General features: G+C 41.9%; 1 protein-coding gene across 2 annotated transcripts in view; it reads right to left on the bottom strand.

Moving 5' to 3' along the window:
- rasgrf1 (Ras protein specific guanine nucleotide releasing factor 1) overlaps positions 1 to 23,085 on the bottom strand; it is a gene marked incomplete at both ends in the record, with an annotated part of 37,293 nt that extends 14,208 nt beyond the window's left edge. For both annotated transcript variants that reach the window (XM_083893457.1, XM_083893458.1), the window contains 11 exons: positions 106 to 169; positions 1,199 to 1,359; positions 3,271 to 3,389; positions 4,345 to 4,454; positions 5,773 to 5,966; positions 6,068 to 6,147; positions 7,679 to 7,932; positions 8,023 to 8,118; positions 9,829 to 9,976; positions 10,232 to 10,338; positions 22,810 to 23,085. In XM_083893457.1, the coding sequence (XP_083749583.1) occupies positions 106 to 169; positions 1,199 to 1,359; positions 3,271 to 3,389; positions 4,345 to 4,454; positions 5,773 to 5,966; positions 6,068 to 6,147; positions 7,679 to 7,932; positions 8,023 to 8,118; positions 9,829 to 9,976; positions 10,232 to 10,338; positions 22,810 to 23,085 (1,609 nt within the window). The remainder of the gene's footprint in view (positions 1 to 105; positions 170 to 1,198; positions 1,360 to 3,270; positions 3,390 to 4,344; positions 4,455 to 5,772; positions 5,967 to 6,067; positions 6,148 to 7,678; positions 7,933 to 8,022; positions 8,119 to 9,828; positions 9,977 to 10,231; positions 10,339 to 22,809) is intronic.
- Positions 23,086 to 25,911: the final 2,826 nt, after the last annotated feature.

Genomic DNA, 25,911 nt, shown 5'->3' with positions numbered 1-25,911 from the left:
CACACTCTATAATCATACATTATATACATTATAACAGGCACACATGGAACATGCAGTTAATGCATCATTTTCTGTGAATTTCTGCAACATGAATAAAACACTCACATTCGTCGTCCGTCCCCTCGGGATCCTCCAGCAGAGTGCAGTCTATGAGCGAGACCACGCCATTCTGCACACACACACACACACACACACACTCAGTTTAATGTGACTCTACACACACTTAACGTGAAGAGTTTCCACTGTTTTACTGTTAGTCTTTATGTTTTTTTTTTTTTTTTTTGTTATAAATATGCGCATTCGACATTCGAGGAGCGTCTCCAGCGATTACATAATCGTACTCCTTTTGGAGCAGACGTGAGAATAATGACATCAGTTTATTCCTATTTTTAAACCAGAGACTGAAACCAAAAAAATGTAAGATGATGTAATCGACTTCGGTTTCAACGTTTGTGTTCAAACAAAGCCTCGATAATCACACGCACGGAAGTGCTTTAAAATACAGATACAGCAAAACTATCAATATTACAATCAGTGTGAACATGAATAAACTGACTGATTTGTTCATTTTTGCAGCGTTTTAAATGAAACTGCTTTTCTGATATCAGTGATATCAGAAAAGGTCCAGTGACTAACGTTAAGTTAGTCACTGGACCTAACTTAACGTTAGGTCCAGTGACCCGTCACCACGACGCAGAAGTATGAAGGCTCGAGGGGTCTCCGTGGTGACGCAGTCTGAGAAGTATAATGTGGCCTTTAGGGCTAAAGGGCAGTTGCTGAGGTGAGGAATATTCAGCTACTTCATCAACTTCAACAATAAATGCTGCTAAATTCCACACACGGTTTCTTTAAAACCCTCCCTCTACCAAACATCCACTGCACTCTGTACTGTTGAGTAATAATACAACAGCGCAACCATTATACAAATCAAAGTGACATCAAGCAGCTGCTTTCAAACATGCACACTGAGCCTCTGTGTGTGTGTGTGTGTGTGTGTGTGTGTGTGTGTGTGTGTGTGTGTGTGTCTTCAGTGGTCATTGCCACTGATAAAAGCCACAGCACTGCTGTTGCTAACCCTGTCGCTTTCATCTCCCGTCACTTGATTCTACTTCCATTTAGCTGAGAGAATCCAGGGCTTGTGCCTCCACCACCTCGCACACTATAATATACGAGCGCTGCAGCGCTGCAGAGGCCCTACCTTGGTGAGATGAAGCTTTCCCCCAGAACCCCTGGTGCAGATGATTAAATGCTTGGAGAAGAGAAAGCACTGCCGCTCCCCCTCCTTCTTCAGAGACAGAGAGCCCAGACGCCCACGGGTGATCTTGCCCTTCTCGCTCATCGGCACCTGGATAAGAGACCCTGTGTGTGTGTGTGTGTGTGTGTGTGTGTGTGTGTGTGTGTGTGTGTGGGGGGGGGGGGGGGTATAAAAAAGAGCGGCGTTCAAATAATAACAGGGAGTGAGGAGAAAGAGAGAGATTTAGACACATGTATGAAGGGATTAGAGTCAAGAGCAAGGGAAGAAGAGGACGCAGCAGTGGAGAAACCAAGACAGCGACGCTTTATTATATCGTAGCACAGTGGTCAGAATGTGGTTATAATTTTGCAAAAGGGAAGTCATTCTTTTTATTTAAAGGTATTTCACTGATGATGGTCGACAATAATTCATCTTTATCAAGCTGCTACCACTGAAATAACATGGGATTAGGGTTCTATTGTATCCATACTGTACTGTGACCATGTTGTAACTGCACTGTAATGCACACGGATTATGGAGAACAATAAATTACATTACAATAAATAAATGGATTAATTAATGAATATATAAATTAATAAAAATGATGAATAACTGCATAAAACGATGACCAAATAAATGAAAGGTGGCCGTCAAAGAAAAACATTGATATGCATTTCTTTTCTTTCATTATTTTATTTTATTTATATATAGATTCATTTATTTATATGTTTAAATTAATTAATTAATTAATTCATTCATTAGTTAATGTAATTATTCTTCTATACATTGATTTATTTATATTTGTTCAATATTAATTGATTAATTAATTAATTAATTGATTAATTTATTAATTAACTTATGTAATTCTTCTATTCATTCATTTCTTATGTCATTAATTGTCCTCCATTACTGATAACTGAAGCTAAAATAAGCTAAGATAAACTAAAATAAATTTAGCTAAGCTAAGCTAGGCTACGCTAAACTAAGCTAAGCTACATTACGTTACGCCAGGGGTCACCAACGTGGTGCCCGCGGGCACCTGGTAGCCCGCAGGCAGCCAATACGGTGCCCGCGGGCTCACTTCACTTCACCTCACTTGCATGTATCCGTATGATCGCTCAGTAAAATATCTTTGATATTGTTTATAAAAACTGGTAATCGTTAGGAGTAAGCACTGGAATGAATGTGTATGCAGTTGAATGCATAATATTAATCATCCATCCATCCATCCATTATCTACCGCTTTTCCTCCACCAGAGGGTCGCGGGGGGTGCTGTGCCTATCTCAGCAGACATTGGGCGATAGGCGGGGTACGCCCTGGACAGTTCGCCAGTATAATATTAATCATTTAAATGGTAAACAAACAAAAAAATATTATATGGTAGCCCTCCATATTATTTTTTACCCTTAAGGTAGCTCTCTGTCTCAAAAAGGTTGGTGACCCCTGCGTTACGCTATGCTAAGATAGTAAAAAAAAAAAAAAAGTTACAGCAGCATATGTGGTTGAAAAGTCGGGGGTAATAAATTGTCAACATGCATTTTAAACACAAAGAAATGTAAGAAAGAACAAATATTTACATGATAGAAAGTAGGATAATCTATATAATGTAAAGAGAGTGTAATATCTACAAGGTATGTTGTCTTAAACTGTCCCCAGAGTGATTTCACGTATTGGATGTGGCACTAATAATACACTGTATGTATTTCACGAGATCCCCCAAACCCTAACGCTAACGTTTTTAACCCCAAACTTGACCCTAATGAGGGAGAATAAGCAGTTGAATCCGCGTAGAGTCACATGAGAGCGTCGCTTTAAGAATGATTCTGTTTTTTCTGTTTCCATCGAGGCCTGCTGGGGACTCATGACATTTAATGTCCCAGATTCCTCATGAGCTTCCCTCAGGACAGCATAATTACACTTGGAAAGACTCTCATGGGGAGTTTTCTCCAGAGTGGAAGAGGAACACAAACAAAGACACACACACATGGGTCAATGTTTCAGGAGAAGAAGGAACGTCCTCCTCTGCACGAGTTACCTTGTCTTACAAACGTCTGGCTGGTGTCCAGGAGAATCTCGCAGCCTTCCACGATCATGCGCTCGATCGCCAGGTTCTTTCTGATGTTCTCCGTCTCGCTCACCTCGTCGTGCATGATTCTTGTGGGAAAAAAAATACATTTATTATTAATCTCATTTCATCACAGGAGCAACATCCGTGACACAAAATGACAAAATTGTACACATATTTCAGGTTTGATAGTAGATTTCATCACTCGTTACTACAAGTAAATCGTTTTACTTGTTTTTTAATATTTGTCATTTTTTATAGCTTTGTATATTTGAATATTTTCATAGTTTTGAGGACAACCCCCCCCTACATCCTATATCAAAACGTGCACATTGATCGGGAATCGTGTGCCATGACTTTTCTAAGCGTTTCGAGTTACCGTGGCGACAAAAAAACGCCAAAAAAACTGCAAAAAAGACTTTCCTCATGCACATGAATGGGAAACAGTCGAAAAAATAATCAACCCCAGTCCACTTTGTAGCCTCATTGTGTCATACTTTAACGTGGAGACGTGGTTGAACCTTTAAATGGTCCACGAGACGTGGGACTTGTCTCACCTAAACCAAAGTTTCGATACATATTACGGTTTTTAAACAATTGCTGTTTAAAATGTGCACTTTTTTTGGGATGTTTTCATATTTTATAATGAGTGTGTATTGCGCAGCTAGAGTGCCACACACTAGGTCCAGTAAAATAATCACAAAAATCTCCAAACAACTCATCTTCTGCCCACAATTTCCAGAGACATATTTTACATATAAAGGTTGCTATGGTCATTGTCTAACCCTGTGTGTTGTTTTCATTTTCACATGAATTGCAGTTTTTCTTAAAATCATATAAAAGTTCTGGTTAAATCTGCCATTGACTCCCATGTTAAAAGATGGAGTATGGATTTATTCATATTCTTTCTGAAGCTGAAAAAACTCCTTAAATCTCTTAATGAAGAAGTTAATACTAAAGACGTATTTGCAATGGTTTTGCTCTTAAAACCTCAGATTAATCGGAGGCCTGTGATTGTTTTCACACAAAATCCCACAAAAGTACCTGGAGAGCTCCTCCAGCTTTGATTTGGCGTAGTCCAGACTGTTTCGCTCGACATGTTCGTGGGGCGTGTGCGCCAGGAGTTCGTGGAGTGTGAGAATGTAGCGAGGAATCTGCGGAGGCAGCAGCAGAATATGAAAAAGTTAACAACAACAACAACAACAACAACACAAACATACACACACAGCACCAGAAATATACAAGCACACACATACGCTAATGAGGAGTAAATCAGTGGAGAGCAACAATCTATAGTAATCAGCAAAAAAAAAAATGTGTTATCAACGCAGCACAGGCTGCACTATGGGCCCCAGCAGGGGGGGGGGGAGGATTGTTGAGGAAACTGCACACTTTGCACAGAAATTAGCCTTTTATTAAAGCCAGAAGCATTATTTAGAGACTTGTAATCATCAAAAGGACGAAATAAAACAATTCAGAACGATCAGCTGATAAAACACAAGGATCATTGATTCATATTCAATTTATGCCAAATGGAAAGCATTTCGATTAAAACAAATGTCAAAAAACCCTAACCCAACCGCAAACCCTAACCCTAATCCTAGATTCTACAAAATACATTAAAATAGTATTAGTTTAAGTGCATACACCATTACTTAAGAATATTCTTAAATAATCAGATGACTGCACATTTAAAAAATAAAACACTAGGATCATTGATTTATATTCAATTTATGCCAAATGGAAATCATTTCATTGAAAACAAATGTAAAAAAAACCCTAACCCTAACCCTAACCCAACTCCAAACCCTAACCCTATCATCAGAAGGGATAAAAACAACAATTCAGAACAATCAGGTGACAAATTTGAAAAAACAACAATAAAAAAACACAAGGATGATTGATTTATATTCAATTTATGCCAAATGGAAATTATTTAATTTAAAACAAATGTCAAAAAACCCTAACCCACACCCAAACCTGAACCCTAACCCTAGGGTTAGGGTTTAAACGTTGGCTTACGAAGGGACAGTGGCAGTGAGCGTGAGTCCCCCTTTCCCAACCCTAACCCTTCTTTCTCCAAAATACATTAACATAGTATTAGTTTAGGTGCAAACACCATTATTTAAGACTATTCCAGGGTTAGGGTTAACTGTCTGTTGTGGAAATGGGAGCAGGTTGTTTGATGGTTTTTATTTAGATCACACGCAGACACTCAGCTCAAAAAAAAACCCAAAGTGGCCAACTGCTTTATAGACAGCTACAATGAGGCATCATTGGCATAGCAATAGCCACCCAGTGTTAAGCTGATGAAATATAGATGGCCCAAGGGTAGTGTTTATATACGGAGAGGAGAACTTGGCTCGGCAAACGACAAAGTCTGGCACCGGGGCTGCGTCTCTGCAGCAAATGCAGCCTCTCGCTCTCTCTCTCTTTTTTTTAAACTTCCCTGTGTATATCAGTGAGACAAACCTGGAACATGGGGTAGGTGAGGAAGGTCTCCAGAGTCCTCTCCTCGCAGTCGGGCTTGGCCTCGTACTGTTTGAGCAGCTTGTCAAAGTCTCGGTTCTGCTTGCAGTGGGCCAGGATCTGCAGGCTGTACTGGTGGTTCCTCACAAACTCCTGGTAGATGTTGAGCATCGGCAGCAGGATGTCGAACAAGTCGGCTGCAGAGAGAGAGAGAGGAGAGGAAACATGACCGCGGACGGACTTGGACGTGGTCACACGATGAGGAAATTTAAATAAAAACAGAGGAGGTTTTTCTTACCGAGCACTAAGGTCGGCCAGCTCGCTATTCTGGCTTTTAGACCTTGGTAGAATATCTGATGTAGAAACATGATGGTTTCACTGGGGACGACAACAGAAAAAGAGAGATTTATTTATTAAAATACAGAGTTTGAGAGTTGACCGTTCTGCCAAAATCCAGTGTGCATGTGACGGCTGAAAGCCCAGACTGTGCACAAGAGCAGGTTTTTTGAAACAAGACTGAGCTCGGGACGAGTGTGCGTGGGCGGATTATTTTTCTGTTCATGCAGATTACTGTTTTCGCCGCACTGTCTGTGTGTCCAGCCAAGAATCCCCCGATCGGGCGGAAGGACTCAACACGTCTACACGTTACAGCTCAGTCATTTTAGTTCACTTAGTCATACATTACATGTTTTCTTTATTCAAATTGGGTCATAACATTTTTAAAGAATTGAGGTTGGAAAATGCCATGGCCATTTTTAAAAATACCAATGTTAACTGATACCAATGCAATATCAACCATGTGTGTTTCAGTTGCATGATTGCAGATTTCAATATATCTAAAAAATAGTCTAATAAACCAAAAATTGGTTCCATGAACGTCGCTCATTTGCAATCATTTGTAATCAAGTCTTCTTGGAGCTGCACCCTAAATGGAACAGGAATTGTTCCACCTTAAATTTATTGTTTTTCGTTATTTCCTCTTTCCCCTTCAAACCTTTAGAGAACGTTCTCCAATGGTTGTATGACGGTTGTGACAAAGTAATGTTCTGGGAACCAAATGTGCAACCAAAAAACTAACGTTTGGTAAACTTTCCAGAACCTAGAGGAGAACCTTCAGGGAACATTCTCGCAATCAAAAGATAACGTTCTGGGAGCCAAAAGAGAACGTTCTCTAAAGGTTATATGAAGATAGGAAAAGTAACGTTCAAGGAACATTTTGGGAACCTTTGGAAATGAAGTTGTGACAAAGTAACGTTCTTGGATCTAAATGTGCAACCAAAAACTAACGTTAGGGGAACTATAGGAAAGCTTTCAACTTTCAACTTTCAACTTTTCCTGTGACAAACACCGGAAAACCTTTGGAAAATCTTCAGGGAACGTTCCCACAACAATAGGAAACGTTCTGGGAGCCAAAAGTGCAACCAAAAACTAACATTAGGAAAACTTTCCATGTCAACCACAGGAGAACCTATGAGGGGAATGTTCCTACCGCAAAAAGATAACGTTCAAAGAACGTCCTGGGAACCAAAAGAGAATGTCTTCTATAGGTTGTATGAAGGTTGTGACAAAGTAACGTTATGGGAACTAAATGTGCAACCAAAAACTAACGTTAGGAAAACTTTCCATCTCAACCACAGGAGAACCTATGAGGAGAACGTTCCTGCAACCAAAAGGGTAACGTTCACAGAACGTTCTTGGAGGCCTTGTTTTAACTACATATTACATGTTATTCTAAGGCAAAACATTCTTTTTGATAGTGTTTTCAATTTCTGCCAATAAATCCTCACCATGGACTTTTAATATTGAAAAAACAAGGATGTTTGTAACTAAATTGGCAGAATCGTCTGTCCTTTAAGTACAAGTCAACACTGTATTTGTAGAATTGTAAGACTTGTAAGAAACGTCCAACCTGTTGAGGAAGATGCTGCTGACATCGTCATGGGTGATGGGCGGTTTCTTGGAGCTGGCCGCCATCCTGAGCGGCCGGAGGAAGTTGTTGACCAGGATGTGGAGCTGCTGGACGTACTCGGCCTCCGAGTCCAACATGCTGAACACCACCTGGTTCCTCTTCCTCATGCTCTCGGCGTGCGGCGAGCGGATGTAGTCCTGGATGATGGTCTTCCACTTCCTCCTGCAGATCCAGCCTCGCAGGAAGCTCTGGACCTGAAGAAGACATCGGAGTTTGTGGAGTTATGTTAAAGAAAATAGTTTTAAAGAATTCACTATAAAATCACACTTCAATTTTTTTTTTACTTTTTTGATCTTCTTGATTTCAGAGTCGTCGTCGTCGGTGGGGGCGGCCGTCGGGCTGGCGTGGATCTTCTCGTTGTCTTTGAGCAGCCCGGCGATCTGCAGAAGCAACCACAGACAGACCAGTGATTCCCACTCACACATGTTTCTCTTCTCGGGTTAAAACGGCACGAGTTTGCAGGAGCGAAACCCGTCAGCACCGAAACATTAGCCTGAATAAACTTCAATCCTTTCACTTGGTATGGCTCATTTAAATGCAACAGGATCATACCATATATATACTGTTCGTACTCAGACTGGAGGAGGTTCCTCGAGCTGTTTGAAGCTAAGTGTCTCCATTTACTTTGCCGACGGGCAGAGAGAGCTAATTGTCATCGGCGTTCACAGGAGAGAGCTGCGCTATAAAGCTGAGCTCATGCATATTCAGCACACAATTTGATTTTCGAAGCATCACATTTGCACATTAAAGTAAAACGAACCGTTTGTTCAGATGAATGCACTCCTATTGGACGTATTGTGGTCGACCCTGAACGCAGCTCTTCCCTCTTTGTGCCCTTCGCGCTGGACGACACGTACGACAAGGCAAAACTGGACAATAATCAGCATAATCTATTGTCTTTTTCCTCCTGATTCAACTTGTTGTGTTGTGTTGGAAAAGGACTATGAGAGAAATGCAAGAAGCAGCAAAAATATATAACATTCGTCTTCAGATAGAAAATCCGGTCAGTCGGACAGAAAGAGAGCAACATGGTGGATATTTTGAGAGTCTAACGTTAATGTTGTTGCTGTGTCATTACTGTGTGTTTGTGCATTGGCCTTAATTTGATGGTAAATGTTCCCTCTTTCTCCTGTTTTAACATATCCCCTGTTTTAACATATCCCCTGTTTTCCTTTCACCTCAACCGGCCTAGGCAGATGGCCACACATCACTGATGCCTAGTGTTTGCTTTTTGGGGCCTCATGATCAACTCCCGACTGGGTCGTCTGAGGGGAGGATGTCAGATGTTGTGAGACCCCGAAACACCCGTGGTGATCTCGGGAAACATCACTATGAGACTATGAGTACCCAGTGCATCCATAGATGTATCTACGCCACTATAAACAACATTTATGCTAGCAACTCAGTGCATGTAGATCTGCTGAAATTCAAATTTGAATTTTTGTAAAAGGTCTATGGGATTTTTATATACAAACATTTATAGGGTCTACAGAAAATGGTCCAGGAGAAGAAAAAACCCAGTGTGTGCTAGTTCTCTTGGAAAACATACCTGACTTTGTCGCACTTTGTTTCAGCTGTTGTTGTTTCCATAGACCTTTAAATCCAACAGACCTTTTCAGATTTGGAAGAGGTCTATGGGATTTTTATACACAAACATCTATAGGTCACTATAGCGTACACTGTACTAGTTGTCCTGCATACCTAATAGTGGCCAGCAAGTAAATTAACATGAACACCAGATGTGTCATTTCCTAAAAGGTACAAAATGGACAAAATATTCTTATGTTAAACTTTGAAGGGAATATTAGCATAAGCATTCTGAGCATTAGCAAGGTTTTGGTGAAGAAAATCCATTTGGGGTTAAATAATATATTCTAGTGATACTAAAAGCTCTTTCGTGTCAGATGTGCAGCACCTGTGATACCTCGGTCAAGTCTCTGACAAATATCTGCTTTAAGTTTGGTTAAAAAGTTGTCCCAATCTCACACATTTTGTGATGTGTGACTTTGGGGCAGAATCCCTGAATTCCGATTATTGTGGCGCTGATGGGCGGGAAAGTCTTCATATCTAAAAGACCCGCAAAATATTACCTCGGACTTGAGCCTCTCGATCTCGATTTCCCCGTCCTCTATCTGTTGTCGAAGTTGCTTAGCAACTGTTTTCTCCGTCTCCACAATCTGAAGCAGATGAAGATACTTCTGCATGAGAGTTTCATGCTCGGTGGCCAAGTTCCTGTAACTGTAAACACACACACACACACACACATGGTGTTGTTTTGCAGCATCTACACTTATGATATTTTACAATAATGGAATCACATCACATGGAAACAATCCTGTGTTCTTCAAGTCTGTTATTCCTCACATTGTCAAGCCCACTCATGAAACCATGGCAACGTCTCCTCCGCAGACATCGCTCAAACATCACTCACCCTTTAGTGACTAATTTGACTTCTAATTGCCGCGTCGGCACGTTTTTTAAAAGTGACTTTACCTGCCGTGTGATATCGCAGCCACCCATTCATCGCAGTCCTTCACGTCCTCTGTGCGCAACTCGAGCGCCTTCTGGTTCTCGTGGGTGAAGTTTACGGTGAAATAGTACTGAAAACAAGACAAAAAGAGAGAATTAAGCTCCTGAATGAGGCTTAAAACTCCAAACTTTATACATGTGCCTGTTTTTCATTATCCCTAAGTCGAATACCATGGTTCTCAAACTGTGGTACTCGCTTGCTCTGCTGGTTCTCGGAGGAAGAGCTGAAATAGTGTTCTACTGGATAGACCAGGGTCTATCGTCTTTATCGCTAAATTGAAAGCAACGTCTTTCGTTTTCAATTCCTTACCCACCATAGTATTATATTCATGCCTTGTTATGCGTTGTTGAATCAAAGCTCTGATTCATTTCATGCCACATTTTAGCTGTCATATAAAGTAGCGATAATTGTGCAGAAGTCACAAAATTAGCTTTTCTTGTTGTTCATAAAAACGAGCCAACTGTGACGTGTTCCCAATTTCATCAATTCAATCCGATTTCAAACATTTTGAGTACTCAGGTGTGTATATAGAGTTGGTGAAAATGAATTGATTGCCTATACACTACTGTTCAAAAGTTTGGGGTCACTCAGAAATACACTCTATACATACAAACGACTATTCTAGCTTCAAACGTCTGGTTTTTAATGGAATATGTACATAGGTGTATAGAGGCCCATTTCCAGTGTTCTAATGTACATTGTGTGTCACGATCCACATTTCATGGCGTCTATTTTTATTGTTGTTGTTGCCTGCTGCTCTCTGTTCTTCTCTCTGTGTTCACCCTGCAGGGGGCGTGGTTGACCCAGTTCCCACATGACGCCAGAGATGACGTCCACCTGCGCAGTTCCTGCCCAGCTGCGCCTGATCAGCAATCATCCGGGCATATAAGGCGGGACTTCGCGTCTCTCTGGTGTCAGTTCCACGTTTTCGCTTAGCTGGTAAATGCTTTCATACTACGCTACTAGAATTCCTGACGTTTCCAGTACTCACCTCAATCTCCGTATTCAGGTCTCCACGTCTCCTGCCGAGAGAAGAACACAGAGTCTCCGCGGATTTCCTACCACTCCTGGAATCGCCTACTCCTGTTCTTCTCTACCGCATTCGTCTCTTCCACCACGACGACGCGGCTTCACCTCTCCTCAACCTTCGTGGATCTTCAAACCCTCCTCGCTGTACACCTCGAGTGAGTCCGTTCCGTGGGAACGTGAGAAAACAAACTGTGTTTGCCACGAAGGAGTCGCTGAGGATCTGGTCTGCTGCTGTTTCACTCTCTCTTATACTGTCACATTCTACACCCTCTCTAGCGCGTGTATTTGTGTTTATATATATAGATATATATTTATGTTTTCGTTTTTAATAAATATTATTATTATATATATACTCACCTGTGTCCTGCTCTGCATTCGGGTCCAACTCCCTAAGATCTAGGTTTTCCCTTTAAAGGGGAAACGTAACAGTTGGAACTGACCAACTATGGACCCGGCAGACAGGGATGTAATACACCAGGCGTTAGCTTCTCACGGCGAGGCCATACGCAGACACGAGGGCCTGCTAAGAGACGTAGCCAACGCCGTTCGTGAGCTAACTGCTAGCATTCAGCCGTTGCTAACTTCCGGGTTACCTGTTCCACTGCCTGCCCCTTCTCCACCAGTTACCCCTACGTTAGCCCCCGCGCTAGCTCCCCGCGAACCGTTTGTTCCTACCCCCGAACGATTTTCGGGGGAACTTAATAAATGTGCGAGTTTCCTGTTTCAATGCTCACTTGTTTTTGACCTACAACCTAGCACTTACCCTACAAGTCATGCTAGGATCGCGTTTGTAGTAAACCTGCTAACTGGTAGAGCCGCTCAGTGGGCCACGGCCTTCCTTAGAAATGATCACCACCGCTCCATCTCATATACTACGTTTTCTACGGAGTTAAACCGGGTTTTCGACCAAGCGTTTCATAATAGTGACATTTCAAACCAACTACTTTCATTGAAACAAGGTAACTCATCTGCCGCTGATTTTGCCGTCAGCTTTCGCATATTAGCATCTGAGAGTGGGTGGAATGACGCGGCTTTAAGAGCCATTTTCCTACGTGGGCTTACGGACGAACTACGGGACGAATTAGCTACTCGCGATATAGCACCCCATCTTGAAGTGTTAATCGAACTAGCTATTCGCATAGACTGTAGACTCCGTGAAAGGCGGATGGATAGACGACGTCACCCTACGGTGCGTACCCCAGATACCCCACATTCTTCCGTCTCTTCTTCTCTGCCTGTCCCTTCTGCTAACGTGGTTAGCCTTCCTGAACCCATGCAGCTGGGGCGAACACGTTTATCGCCCACGGAGAGAAGACGACGATTACAGTCCGGAGCTTGCCTATACTGCGGACAGGCTGGTCACGTCATGTCGTACTGTCCACATCGCCCAAAAGCCTGAGCTCACCAGCGCACGCAGGAGTGCTGGTGAGCAGGACCATCTCCTGTCCTGCACCTACCCGGGTCTCCCTGAAGGCTCAACTTCGCTGGAACCAGGACTGTTTCTCCACCACATGCCTGGTGGATTCCGGAGCCGACGAAAGCTTCATCGACACGCATCTGGCAGAACAGGCTGGCATCCCTACGATCTCCCTGCCGCAACCCAAGATCATCTCGGACCTCAACGGAAATCGGCTGGCTGAAGTGACTCTTCGCACCATTCCCTCACCTTGGTCTTGTCTGGGAACCACGTCGAGGAGATCCAGTTGTTCCTCATTCCGGCTTCCTCCGCGTCAGTGATTCTGGGTCTTCCGTGGCTGTCCCTTCACAACCCCTCCTTCGACTGGTCCTCGGGTCGGTTGTCCAGCTGGAGTATTCCTTGCCATTCCCGCTGCCTCAGATCTGCTCAACCTTCACCACAGAGAACAGCCAACGTCCCACCAGTGCCCCCCGACCTCTCCGGTGTCCCAGAGAGTTATCACGACCTGGCTGAGGCATTCTCCAAGGATCGGGCCCTCTCGTTACCCCCTCATCGTCCGTACGACTGCGCCATTGATCTCCTTCCTGGCGCCACTCTTCCTTCCAGAAGACTCTATAACCTCTCACGCTCCGAACATCAAAGCATGAATGACTATATCAACCAGTCATTGTCTACAGGTCTCATTCGCCCCTCATCTTCCCCTGTAGGGGCAGGATTTTTCTTCGTAGAGAAGAAGGACGGATCCCTTCGGCCCTGCATTGACTATCGTGGGCTAAATGAGATAACGGTGAAGAATCGTTACCCACTCCCTCTTCTAGACGCCGCCTTTAACCCCCTCAGTAAGGCCAGGATCTTTTCCAAGCTCGACTTGCGCAATGCTTATCACCTGGTTCGCATCAGAGAGGGGGACGAGTGGAAGACGGCGTTTAACACTCCCATGGGACATTTCGAATATTTAGTCATGCCTTTTGGCCTCACTAACACCCCTGCAGTATTCCAACACCTGGCTAATGACATTTTGCGCGACATGCTGGACAAATTCCTCTTCGTATATCTGGACGACATCCTGATATTTTCTGAGACTGAAGAGGAACACGTCCAGCATGTCCGACTAGTTTTACAAAGACTCTTAGAAAACAAACTGTTTGTGAAGGCCGAGAAGTGCATGTTTCACACAACATCGGTACCATTTCTTGGATTTATTGTTGAGCAAGGCAGTCTTGCACCAGATCCTACTAAGATCTCTGCAGTCAAGGACTGGCCGACACCCACCACCCGGAAGCAGCTACAACGCTTCTTGGGTTTTTCTAATTTCTACAGAAGATTCATAAAGAATTACAGTCGTATTGCTGAACCTCTTATCAGACTTACCTCTCCCAAACAGGCGTTCCTGTGGTCCAATGATGCCGAGTCTGCTTTCCTCCGCCTCAAGGAGATGTTTACCTCAGCCCCTATCCTCTCCCATCCGGATCCTGAGCTCCAGTTCGTGGAGCTCAGTAACATTGTGTTTGCTAATGGCGTTAGAAGGCTATTGGATGGTTAGAAAACCCTTGAATACTTTGAATAAAAATCATTATTTCTAATCTTGTCAACGTCTAGACTATATTTTCTATTTATTTTGCAACTCTTTTGATGAATAAAAGTGTGACTTTTAACGGAACACACAAACAAATTGTATAGGTGAGTCCAAACTTTTGAACGGTAGTGTAGGTTGTGCTCAAAAAAAGGATATAAAACACATCTATATTGCACATATTTCTTATAGCCTCTGTATACGTATAACTGTACGTTTTCACACAGTAATGGTGCTGCTGCTGCAGACATCAAGTGGGTGATTTAAAACCACACAGGGCCTGGGGAAGCCACGTCGTCCCCGTCGCCCCCCCCACCCACCCCCACCATCGCCCACTATAATGTGCTCAATTGATGGAGCATGCTGAGGGGAAGCCTCCCCCCAGCTCTCGGTTCCTGGGATGTCTCCGGTTTCCCAGGAGGAAATGCCATAAGACGATGGAGGCTGGAGCCGCGGCTAATTACATAACTGCGAAGATACCTGTTTCCTAGCAACTCCAGTTCAGTGTGAACAGTTAGGGCTGTGTGTGTGTGTGTGTGGTGTTTCTTTTATTTATTTTTTATTATTATTATTATTGTGCGTTTTTCTTGTGTCACTCGTGTAAAAAGATGAACGTGATTTAATTTTTGTGCTTGGACTCCAGCCTCGGCTAATTGTGGAGTTGTGTGTCCTGTATTTCCACGTCGCGTGGGAGTAAATCTGTTTTTAAGTGATCTGTGAACTGTTAGTGTGTTTTTAAACGTTTGTTTTTAAGATAACATCATATGTGGTGTTAACCGACTCATGGTTAACCAACTAGTGGTGGGCAGATTAACAGCGGTTAACAGTGTATGTTTTCCAAGAGAACTAGCACTCACTGGGTATTTTCTTCTCATGGATCATTCTCTGTAGACCCTGTAGATGTTTGTGCATAAAAATCCCATAGACCGTTTCCAAATCTAAAAAGGTCTATGGGAACAACAGCAGCTGAAATAAAGTGCCACGATGTCAGGTATGTTTTCCAAGAGAACTAGCACTCACTAGGTATTTTCTTCTCATGGATCATTCTCTGTAGACCCTATAGATGTTTGTGCATAAAAATCCCATAAACCGTTTCCAAATCTGAAAAGGTCTATGGGATTTTAAGGTCTATGGGAACAACAGCAGCTGAAACAAAGTGCCACGATGTCAGGTATGTTTTCCAAGAGAACTAGCACTCAATAGGTATTTTCTTCTCATGGATCATTCTCTGTAGACCCTGTAGATGTTTGTGCATAAAAATCCCATAGGCCGTTTCCAAATCTGAAAAGGTCTATGGGATTTTAAGGTCTATGGGAACAACAGCAGCTGAAACAAAGTGCCACGATGTCAGGTATGTTTTCCAAGACAACTAGCACTCACTGGGTATTTTCTTCTCATGAAGCGTTTCCGTGACGACTGACCGTGAAAAGACGTGCGTAACGTCATGTTTACGTGACTCCCGATTGCTAAAATTAGTCTCTAAAGTAACGATAAACTTTAAAAACAGAGGCACACATACGCAGTACACGGGTACGCTGGTTATTTGTAGCGCCAGTTTCGACTGTAGGCGCGCTAACGACGCTAAAGGTGTCTGGAGAAAACTGCACTAAAATGAAAATGGGTCATCGTTACACTTTTAAATGTGTCTTTGACACAGATTTTAACGATAAGCTGTAGTTTTCAACTGAAATATGTTTTTTTATATTTGATTCTGATTTGTTTTCTTTTGCAGCTACTTTGTAACTATGTATTATATAAAGAAAAGTGACACTTTTATGACATAAATCTGAAAAAAAATTATTATGCTATATGTTGATGATACAGTAATTATTTTTAGCGATAATTGGAGCAGTGTTTGGCCGTCATAGATGAGAAGATTCAAGATTTGAGGTTTTTTTTTTCTTTGTTGTTGCTTTTGACACCAAACGTTTTATTATAGCGCTTAAATAACATTTGACAACAGCACAGCAGCAGTTATTTTTAGACGATTTAACTATTTACTTTCCTTCTTATTGGAATCATTTAACCTTTAAATATCTGTTCCTTAACATCATTTGATTAATTTCCCTTATTTTATTGGCCTATATGACTTATATTTATTGATCATGGGTTATGTTGTGTATTATCTAGAAAAGTTTTTGTACTTTATATTGTCTTCTACCAATAATAACAACAATAAAATCACTGATTAATATGATTTTTTTATTCCCTAAGACTGACTGCTAAAAATATAGCCATACATATCCTGCATTCATAAGTTCAAAAAACACTTACTCAACGTTATTAAGGTCAGACACGTTGCCTTGTGTCACCTTTTTATCATTAACTAAAGTCCGTTTTTTTAAAATTGTTATTAAAACCTTTTTAAATGCCAAAAATTAAAGTCAGACATTGATACGAGCGACTCTAATCTTTGTCCCGCAGATGCTCAACAGGCGCCGATCAACCTGCAGCAGCGGTGGATCATTATTTACAGCCGACTGCTCCTCCATCTTCACTTTCATTAGACATTCATCCTGCCGTCAAAGGGAATCTATTTCTGGCAGCGAAGGCATGCGTGTCGTTGTAGTTTTCCCCCTCCATGATCTCTGTGAGAAGTGAGTGTGTCTGCTGTGTGATGTTAAACACACTCACTGCTGCTGCTGCTGCTTTAAGGTTTATGGCTGAGTCACGTCGTGCACCTTTAAAAGGTCTTAAAGTCCCTGAAAATGCAGCAGATTCTCCTCTCTTCACACGTTATTACAGGTTTGAAAATAGTAACAGGAAACAGTTCCTCTGCAGTCGTCTTATCGGTGTGTCTAATTATATGGTTCCATGACGCTCTCTGGAGCCATTTTTAGCCAAACTTAAAAAAAAAAAAAAACCTGAGTGTGCTTTATCAGCAGTTTACTCATTAATATTCACATTTATTAACACTTTAGATTAGGGAACACATGTTCACCATTAACTAGGTGCTGACTAACATGCATATAAATAGCAGACTAGCCCTTTATTAGTATATATTAAGCACGTATTAACAACCTTATTTAGGAAAAATGATGTCGTAATAGAGGTAGAATACGGTTATGTTAATAAAAGATGATTTCAACAGATTGATTTGTCACACAAACACATGCAGGTTCAAAAATGTTTTTTTTTTGTGAATTAAAACACGTTTATCTGACCTTTCAGCGTCTTAGATGTGAATATATTCCGGTTTCTTTTGCTCCGTATAACAAAGAAATTGTTAAAAGCTGATTGTTTTTGGTTTGTGGACATCATTTCCAGGTCAAATTCTCTTCATTTTTCAACAATTTATGGAACAAAAAAATAATCGTTAGCTACAGCGCTATAGTTAGCACTATGCTATAGCGCATTAGCGCATGAGACACCATCCAAAAATGAAACACTCTACACACTGTCCTTTAAACGCAGACGTCGTCTGATTTGAAAAAAAAAAAAAAAAAGTATCAAAAGAAACCCAGGACGTACGATGAAAGTAGCAGTTAGCCACCAGGGGGCAATCAGTGGAAGTCAATGGAATTATCCTGGAAATTATATGGTGCATAAAGTGCATGGCATACGCTTTATATTTATATGTTGTGTTGCAATTGTGTGTTTTTATATTTGAAAGCGATAAATTGTTAAGCCAAATTTAACAAAGATATGAGATTAAAATCCTCCCACAATATCGAAACACTGATTTCATCCAATTATTCTTGTTTATTAACAAGTTTTCTTTTAATGTTTACTTTTTTTCCCCATATTTTTGAAGTTCTACATGTATAAAGGTATACAAATAAGCTTGTTTTGTTTTGCTTTGGAGCTAAAACTTATACAAGTACTGTACGATATTGTGTAATATATTATATCTATATAGCAAATCTTTCTCCGGGCCTTGATTTATATTAATGATCACCAGTATTGATCAGATCTCCATCACCTGCTCCTGCAGAATCTTGCGGGTTATTTTTCCGCTGCTCTTTCCAAATTTAGCTCCGCGCTCGTACATGTACTTCTACTTCTGTCGCCTCTGTTATCCCACTTTCTTTCAACTGCATCATTATTTAAGATGCAAATAAGGGTTGCCATGGAAACCCCCCCCCCTCTCTCTCGCTCTCCCAGAGCTCAAGCACATTATCATTTTCACACACACTTGTGAAACTGCATTTGTGGATAAATATAATGTGGGGATTATCGTGGATTTGCTTAAACATCGCCACGCGGCCGCCGCCGTGAATCCGGTGGGGAATAGGAAGCAGATAGGAGGACGTTGTGTTTTCCTATACTCTTAAGAGTGTTTGTCCTCTTAAGGATGTTTGCCAGTTTGTTTACGTTGAGAGGAAGCGCTTCATCATACAGTAATAGTCGCTGTTTATGCCGCCTCGCGGGCCAAGACCAGAGGATTCACAGAACAAAGAGAATCAATATGTTTTATTCTGTTCATCAGTCTTTTTTTCTCTCTGACAAAATGAATTCTTCCACACTCTTTTTTTGTCTTTTCTTGGATAGTTTTTGTGGGGTTTGTGTGTGTGTGTGTGTAGCCAGTGTGTCCATGCATTCTGCTTTGTCAGCAGAGAGGCAGCTGTTCACAGGAAGAGCTCTTTGGATTCAAGCCTCATTCCGACAGAGCGGAGTGCTGAGCTGCTGGCAACTTTGTCTGATTTAAAAAAAAGAGACACACCGTCCACTGTGGAAGAAGCAGTGACATCTAGTGGCGAAAGTGTAGTTTCCAAACAAACGCAGGACTCCCGTGCTCGTCTTTAAAACAAGGGGGAAGCTAATTTTAGCACCAGAAAACAAACAACGAGAACAAGGAAAATGTGATAATTACGTAAAACTGAAATGCTAAAAAATAGTGTTTTTATCTACGCTGTTTATGTACAAATGAAAATGGTCGATGTATCGCCGAGAAAATAACAATCCACACTTCCGTGAAAGTGGTGGGGGTTTTTTTGTCCATAATTTATCCAAATCGCCATCGAGGCTCGGGTTTTAACGCGGAGGCTGCTACGGGAATACGGGAACTACGTAAGACGATCTGCGATAAACCGACTGATTCTGGACGAACTCGTGACACATTCTGACTTAGACACTTCAGAGGAAGCAGAGCTTCACTTTCTGTCTTAGAGCAATCGTCAGGGAAACTACGGTGGCCTTCACAGACCAGAAATAATCTAAACACACTTTCACAACAACTCTCATACACTCTTAGGAGTAAGGGTTCCAAAAGGGTTCTTCTACAAGGGCTGAGGTTCTACCTGGAACCATTTGCTTCTGAAGAAAGGGTTTTTCAAGGGTTCTTGGTAACACTAATGGTTCCAGTAAGAACCATTTTGATCCAGAGAACCCTTTAAAACCCCTTTCCTGAATAAAGGGTTTAAAAAGAGTTCTGGGTGGAACCCTCCAAAAGGGTTCTCCTATGAGAACAAGCCGAAGAACCTTACATGGTTCTACTTAGCACTTTTATTTGTGTAGCCATTACCTATGTCATCTTTCTTTGTTGGATTATTTGCGTGGAGCTGTTCCTCTCTGTTTGTTTTTGTTGTCACATCAGAAACATTCGAAAGGTATGCTACGCTAGCACTACTTAGCTGTACTCGACTCTGGTTTTCGGTATCGAGCTGAAGAGAACTGCTACCGCAACGTCGCTTTATAAGCGACACAAACACAGACAGGTGATGGTTTTTACTTGCTGCTTAGTTCGGTGGACGGGCCACTGTGTATTTTTTTTGTGAGCAGCAGCCACGCTAGCTCGCTTTAACACTCTCACCGGTTTAAATCTAGTGTGGGACACCGTGCTCATGACTCTTCCTGTGGACATTTTAGTAACGGTCACAGCTTGCTTGACACCTCGCTAGAGCAGGTACTAAAAAAAGCACCAGGTACTAACGCTAGCCGAGCTAGCCGAGTCGTGCTAGAACTGTATAATAGAAAAGCACCAATATCTTGCCTTAAAGCTGCAGCGCTATTTGTGTAATAGGGTCATTATTATGCGTCTATTTTTGTTTCTGGTAAACAGAGATGATGTAACGTGGATTTGTTCGCTGCGTCCCTATCAGACCTGACTGAGGGAGCGTTTGCATGTATACAGCAGTAGAGCAAAAAACCCCATCAAACTGCCAAATGTACATTTTTCGTGGTGCAAGGAGAATTCCCTTTGGAAACTTCTCACATGCACTTGTTTTGCTTTATGTTTAATTTAACCGCGTCTCTAAGCTTAACTCGCGCCACGTTTCCGTTGCCTCCGTCTATGTTGACACGAGACAAAGCACTTCCTGCAGACCCGGCTGCAGAAAAACATTTAAGGGGGGGCATAAAAAATTTTCAGGGGGGCAAACTTTTTCAACCTATTTTTTATAGGTTTTATAGGTTTTTTATAGCCTATTTTATTTATTTATTTGCTTCAGGGTGAACAATATGGCTCTGTGACCACTCCTACAGTGTGGAGAAATAATTTTGCTCTTACTAAAAAGGGGCAGTTCATCACAAAATCTACAAAAAAAAGTGTGTCGTGCTGTGTACATTTATCAAATAAAGCATGTATTCAAGAAGATAGCACCATACAGCAGCTTCACTACTGGAAAAAGAAGCACGGATGTCAACCTGAACACTGAAGTAAACATTCATACTGGAAGAAGTAGCTACAGCAGCTGGGGAGCACAAGGAGCAGCACAAAGCAGTGTTACCCTTCTGCCTACACGTAACCTAAAGTTTGTGAGTAGGCTCACCTGGAACCTAGTTTTAAGGATTTTTTTGTCAAATGGAGCAAAGAAACCAGACAATATTCACATTTAAGAAGCTAACAAATCACAAAGTTTGTATTAATTGTTAAAAAAAAATATTTTGGGGCGCTGGGCACTATACGGCGCATGACACGTTTCCATGGCAACTGACCGGAAAAAGATGCGTGTGACGTCATGTTTAAGTGCTCCCGATTGTTAAAATGAGTCTCTAAAGTAACGCTAAACTTTAAAAACAGAGGCACGCATACGCAGTTACACAGGTACGCTGGTTATTTGTAGCACTGCTCTTTTCCTTTAATAAACAGACCGCTTCACTTCCACTGTAGGCGCGCTAAGCGACACAAGGAGCTAACGGAGCTAACGTGAACAGTGCATGGACTTCGGTGCCACGGCACGAAAAACTAATTTTAACAATCGGGAGGCACGTAAACGGGCATTGCCCTGTAGCTAAAATAACGGACAATGCTGCGAGCGAAACGAAGACTTGTGGCACCCCCTGATGAATGTTTACGCCAGTGTTACTCTTTACTTCAGTGCTTCGGCTTCCAGTAGAAGTGAATGGCGCTGCTAGTAACTAGCGACCATAAACGTCAAGTGCTAACAGCGTACCATCTCATCTGTGACCCGCCCCCACCACCTGTGATTGGCCAGCATGTTGCTTTCGTTCGTTGGTTGGATTGGTTGAGTTGTATGATCGATAAACCAAGATAGAAATAATAGAGAGCTGGCCACTCCGATGTAAAAAACAAAACCCAAATAAAATAAACAGCTCCCAGCCATAGACTGTATAAAAAGCCCAGGGGGGGCACGGCTGACTCTGTGGGCGGGCACGGCCCCCCAATGCCCGCCCATGCCGCCGGGACTGACTTCCTGTGTGTGCTACGGTTGCCGGGGGGCGACGGGAGATCTAAACACCACCACAGAGTGGCAGCCAAGAGTGTGAACTCATTTGAATGTGACAGATATGTGTTTATATTTAAACTTCAGCTTTTCTAACGGTGATGGAAACGACACTATTATTTAAATAAAACACAAAAACAGCATGATACATTTGTAGTTTAATCAATTTCTGCCATTAAACTTATTCGTTGTTACATACTAGAGCTTTAAGACACGAGCATTAACAGGCTACTGAATTCAAATCCTTCAAATTCTACTGATCAACCGCACACTGGCCCCCTGCTGTTAACTATTTTTTCCTGATTTCACCACCAGAGGGAAACCCTGAGGTCACAACTTTTATTTTTTTTTATTTTCTCTCTCTCTGTCTTCTTTCTTTTCTTTTTTTTTCCTCCCTGTTTCACTGGAACAAAAGACTCTCTCACTCTGTAAAATGATGATGGCTGGATGCAAATATATAGCTGGAAATGCAAATGCATCGACGCTGATAAGGAAGCAAAAAATCTTTTTTAATGCGCCACTGAAAAGTCTCTAAAAAAATAATAAGAATGGAAAAACAGCATAAAAAATGGGATTAAGTTGTGTTTTTTTTTTTTTAATGCGGAACACGCGATGCCAGCCGTGCTGTAACACCATGAGGTGTTAATATTGTTACCTCATCATTAATGCCATGCATGCATTACATAACGCGCAATACAGCAATTCTGGAACCTCGTGTTATTCTGCATGCGCTGGTTATGAGGTCATCATGCGCTGGGAATATTATACACGGATTAAAACCAGAGTTTAAATGAGAGAAAATGAGTCACTTTGTTATTTCATCATTAAAAGAATAAAACAGTGACTGTTTATCTGTGTGTTTGTGTGTGTGCGCGCGCGCGTGCGCTCTCTCCATACCTGCTTCTCCAAACACTCCTTTGCTGACAGCGAGGGTTTGGGAGAAGGCGCTCTGTCGCATACGCATCCCTCCAACAGGTATAATCCCGAGGGTCGCGAGCTGGACTCGTTCTCGAAGTAGAAGAGCATGTTCTGCAGCAGCGCGAACCACTTGCTGTGCCATTTGGTGTTGTCCGAGCTCTTCTTGCTCAGGCAGCCGCGTCTCGTACCATCCTTTTTCGCCAAAAGCCCCAGGTAGGTGACATGACCATCATTGAGCCGTATTCCCTTCTGCATTTTGATGGTGTGTGTGTTGTAAAGAGGGGGGAAGAGCGGGGGGTGGGGGGTGGGGATGGAGGGAAAGGGGGAGGTGGAGGGGTGGGAGATAGACTTCAGCTGCACAAGGTGGCTCGGTGGTTACATCTTTGTGAAGTCGCTCCAGAGGTTTGGGATTAAGAAGAAGAAGAAGAAGAAGAAGAAGGAATCAAATGAAGAAGATGCCTGACTTTGTTGGACGCTGCAGCCTCCTCCGCTCCCGTCCGACGCATTCACCGTGTTGGCATTTAAGTCCAAAGAGAGGAACCGCACAAGTCCTGCATCCCTAAAAAAAATAAAATAAAATAAAATCTTTTGTCACACACTCACATCTCCCCGTGGAAGCTCCACTTCTCCTCGATCGTTAGATAAACAAATATCGCTCTCTATATAAAGACAATCAAAAGAAAGAATGAAAGCAACAGAGGATGAGCGGTAAATGATGAGAGGCTCGAGGTTTTTTTCTCTCCCCTCCTCACATGAAATCTCTTCAGAAAGCAGCAGGCTCGCTGCTGAGCTCGGCACTGCTGCGTGGAGTCACGTGACGCGTGCTTGGGAAAGCAGATTTCAGGACCTTGGACAGGGACGTTTTTTTTTCTCGACAAGATGCCGCATAAGTTTAGAGTGAAACCAGGAAAACATATAAATGTGTGTCATATTTAGAGGGATTTGTTGCCATAAATGTAATATATTATCCCCACACGTTCACTTTAAAATAAAAAAATCTGTTCACTTTTGTGTCGTTAATGACGTTTATTTTCATATTTACTGGAATTTACTACTTAGTGTTTGCTTTACGTACAACTTTCAACAAACCTATAACATATTAAATGATATCTATATTGTGTTTTTGGAGTGGAGACAAATATTGACATCCTTTCTGGGATGTCCTTTCTTACTCAATCAGACAAGTTAATGATTAAAAATGATCAAAAGATCCTCTCTCTGTACAATGGGCGTGGCCTCAGCGCTAAAATGGCGGATGCTAAAACTACTTTAACATTCCACTTTTTGAAAGCTTTAACGTAAACAGAAAGACATAAAATGTATTTAAAATTTTCAACGTACTTCCATTAGCTCCGCCCACCCATAAGTCAGCCATTTTGGAAAAACAGAAATGTTTAGGCTCGGCATTTGAACAAACTCATGCTAGCACGCTTGAGCTAGCCACGTCTAACTCGATCGGTCGATTATGTTCTCGACAAGTTGATGATTAAAAATGATCAAAGGATTTTCTCTACGTCACAACGACGTGGCCTCATTGCTCCGACAAAGTTTATTTAGTACTATTTAGTGTTTTTTTTTCCCATACAACTTTCAACAAACATATAGCACATTAAATCATATGTATATTGTGTTTTTTTTGCATTGGAGACTTGCACAAATGACAAATATTGATATTGTCATATATATATGTACATATATATGTATGTATATGTATGTATATATATATATATAGTTAGGCCCATAAATATTTGGACATCGACACAGTTCTCTTTATTTTGGCTCTAAACACCACTACAATGGATTTGATATGAAACGAACAAGATGTGCTTTAACTGCACACTTTCAGCTTTAATTTGAGGGTATTTACATCCAAATCAAGTGAACGGTGTAGGAATTACAACACTTTCTATATGTGCCTCCCACTTTTTAGGGGACCAAAAGTAATGGGACAATTGACTGAAAAGCTATTTCATGGACAATTGTGGGCTATTCCTTCATTATTTCATCTTCAATGACACAGGTAAAAGTTCTGGAGTTGATTCCAGGAGTGACATTTGCATTTTGAATCTGTTGCTGTTAACTTTCTATATGAGATCCAAGGAGCTGTCACTGTCAGTGAAGCAAGCCATCATTAGGCTGAAAAATCAAAACAAACCCATCAGAGAAATAGCAAAAACATTAGGTGTGGCCAAATCAACTGTTTGGAACATTCTTAAAAAGAAAGAACGCACCAGTGAGCTCAGCAACACCAAAGGACCTGGAAGACCACAGAAAACCACTGTGGTGGACGACAGAAGAATTATTTCCCTGGTGAAGAAAAAGCCCTTCACAACAGTTGGCCAGATCAGAAACACTCTCCAGGAGGTAGGTGTTTGTGTTTCAAAGTCAACAATCAAAAGAAGACTTCACCAGAGTGAATACAGAGGGTTCAACACAAGATGGAAACCATTGGTGAGCCTCAAAAACAGGAAGACGAGATTAGAATTTGCCAAACAACAGCTAAAGATTCTGGAAGAACATCCTCTGGACAGATGAGACCAAGATCAACTTGTACCACAGTGATGGGAAGAGAAGAGTGTTGAGAAGGAAAGGAACTGCTCATGATCCACAACATACCACCTCATCAGTGAAGCAGCAGGATGAATTCTGAAGTGTTTCCAACAATATTATCTGCTCATATTCAGCCAAATGCTTCAGAACTCATTGGACGGAGCTTCACAGTGCAGATGGACAATGACCCAAAGCATACTGCAAAAGCAACCAAAGAGTTTTTTAAGGCAAAAATGGAATGTTATCAGTCAATCACCTGACCTGAATCTGATTGAGCATGCATTTCACTTGTTGAAGACCAAACTGAAGGGAAAATGCCCCAAGAACAAGCAGGAACTGAAGAGCGTGTCAGTAGAGGCCTCACAGAGCATCACCAGGGATGAAACCCAGTGTCTGGTGATGTCTATGCCTTCCAGACTTCAGGCTGGAATTGACTGCAAAGGATTTGTAACCAAGTGTTAAACAATGAAAGTTTAATTTATGATTGTTTAGTTTGTCCAATTACTTTTGGTCCCCTAAAAAGTGGGAGGC

The sequence above is a fragment of the Microchirus variegatus genome (assembly GCF_963457635.1).
Source record: "Microchirus variegatus genome assembly, chromosome: 8".
Lineage (NCBI taxonomy): Eukaryota > Metazoa > Chordata > Actinopteri > Pleuronectiformes > Soleidae > Microchirus > Microchirus variegatus.
The sequence above is the reverse complement of the archived record's forward strand: the minus strand, read 5'-3'. Positions and strand labels throughout refer to the sequence as shown.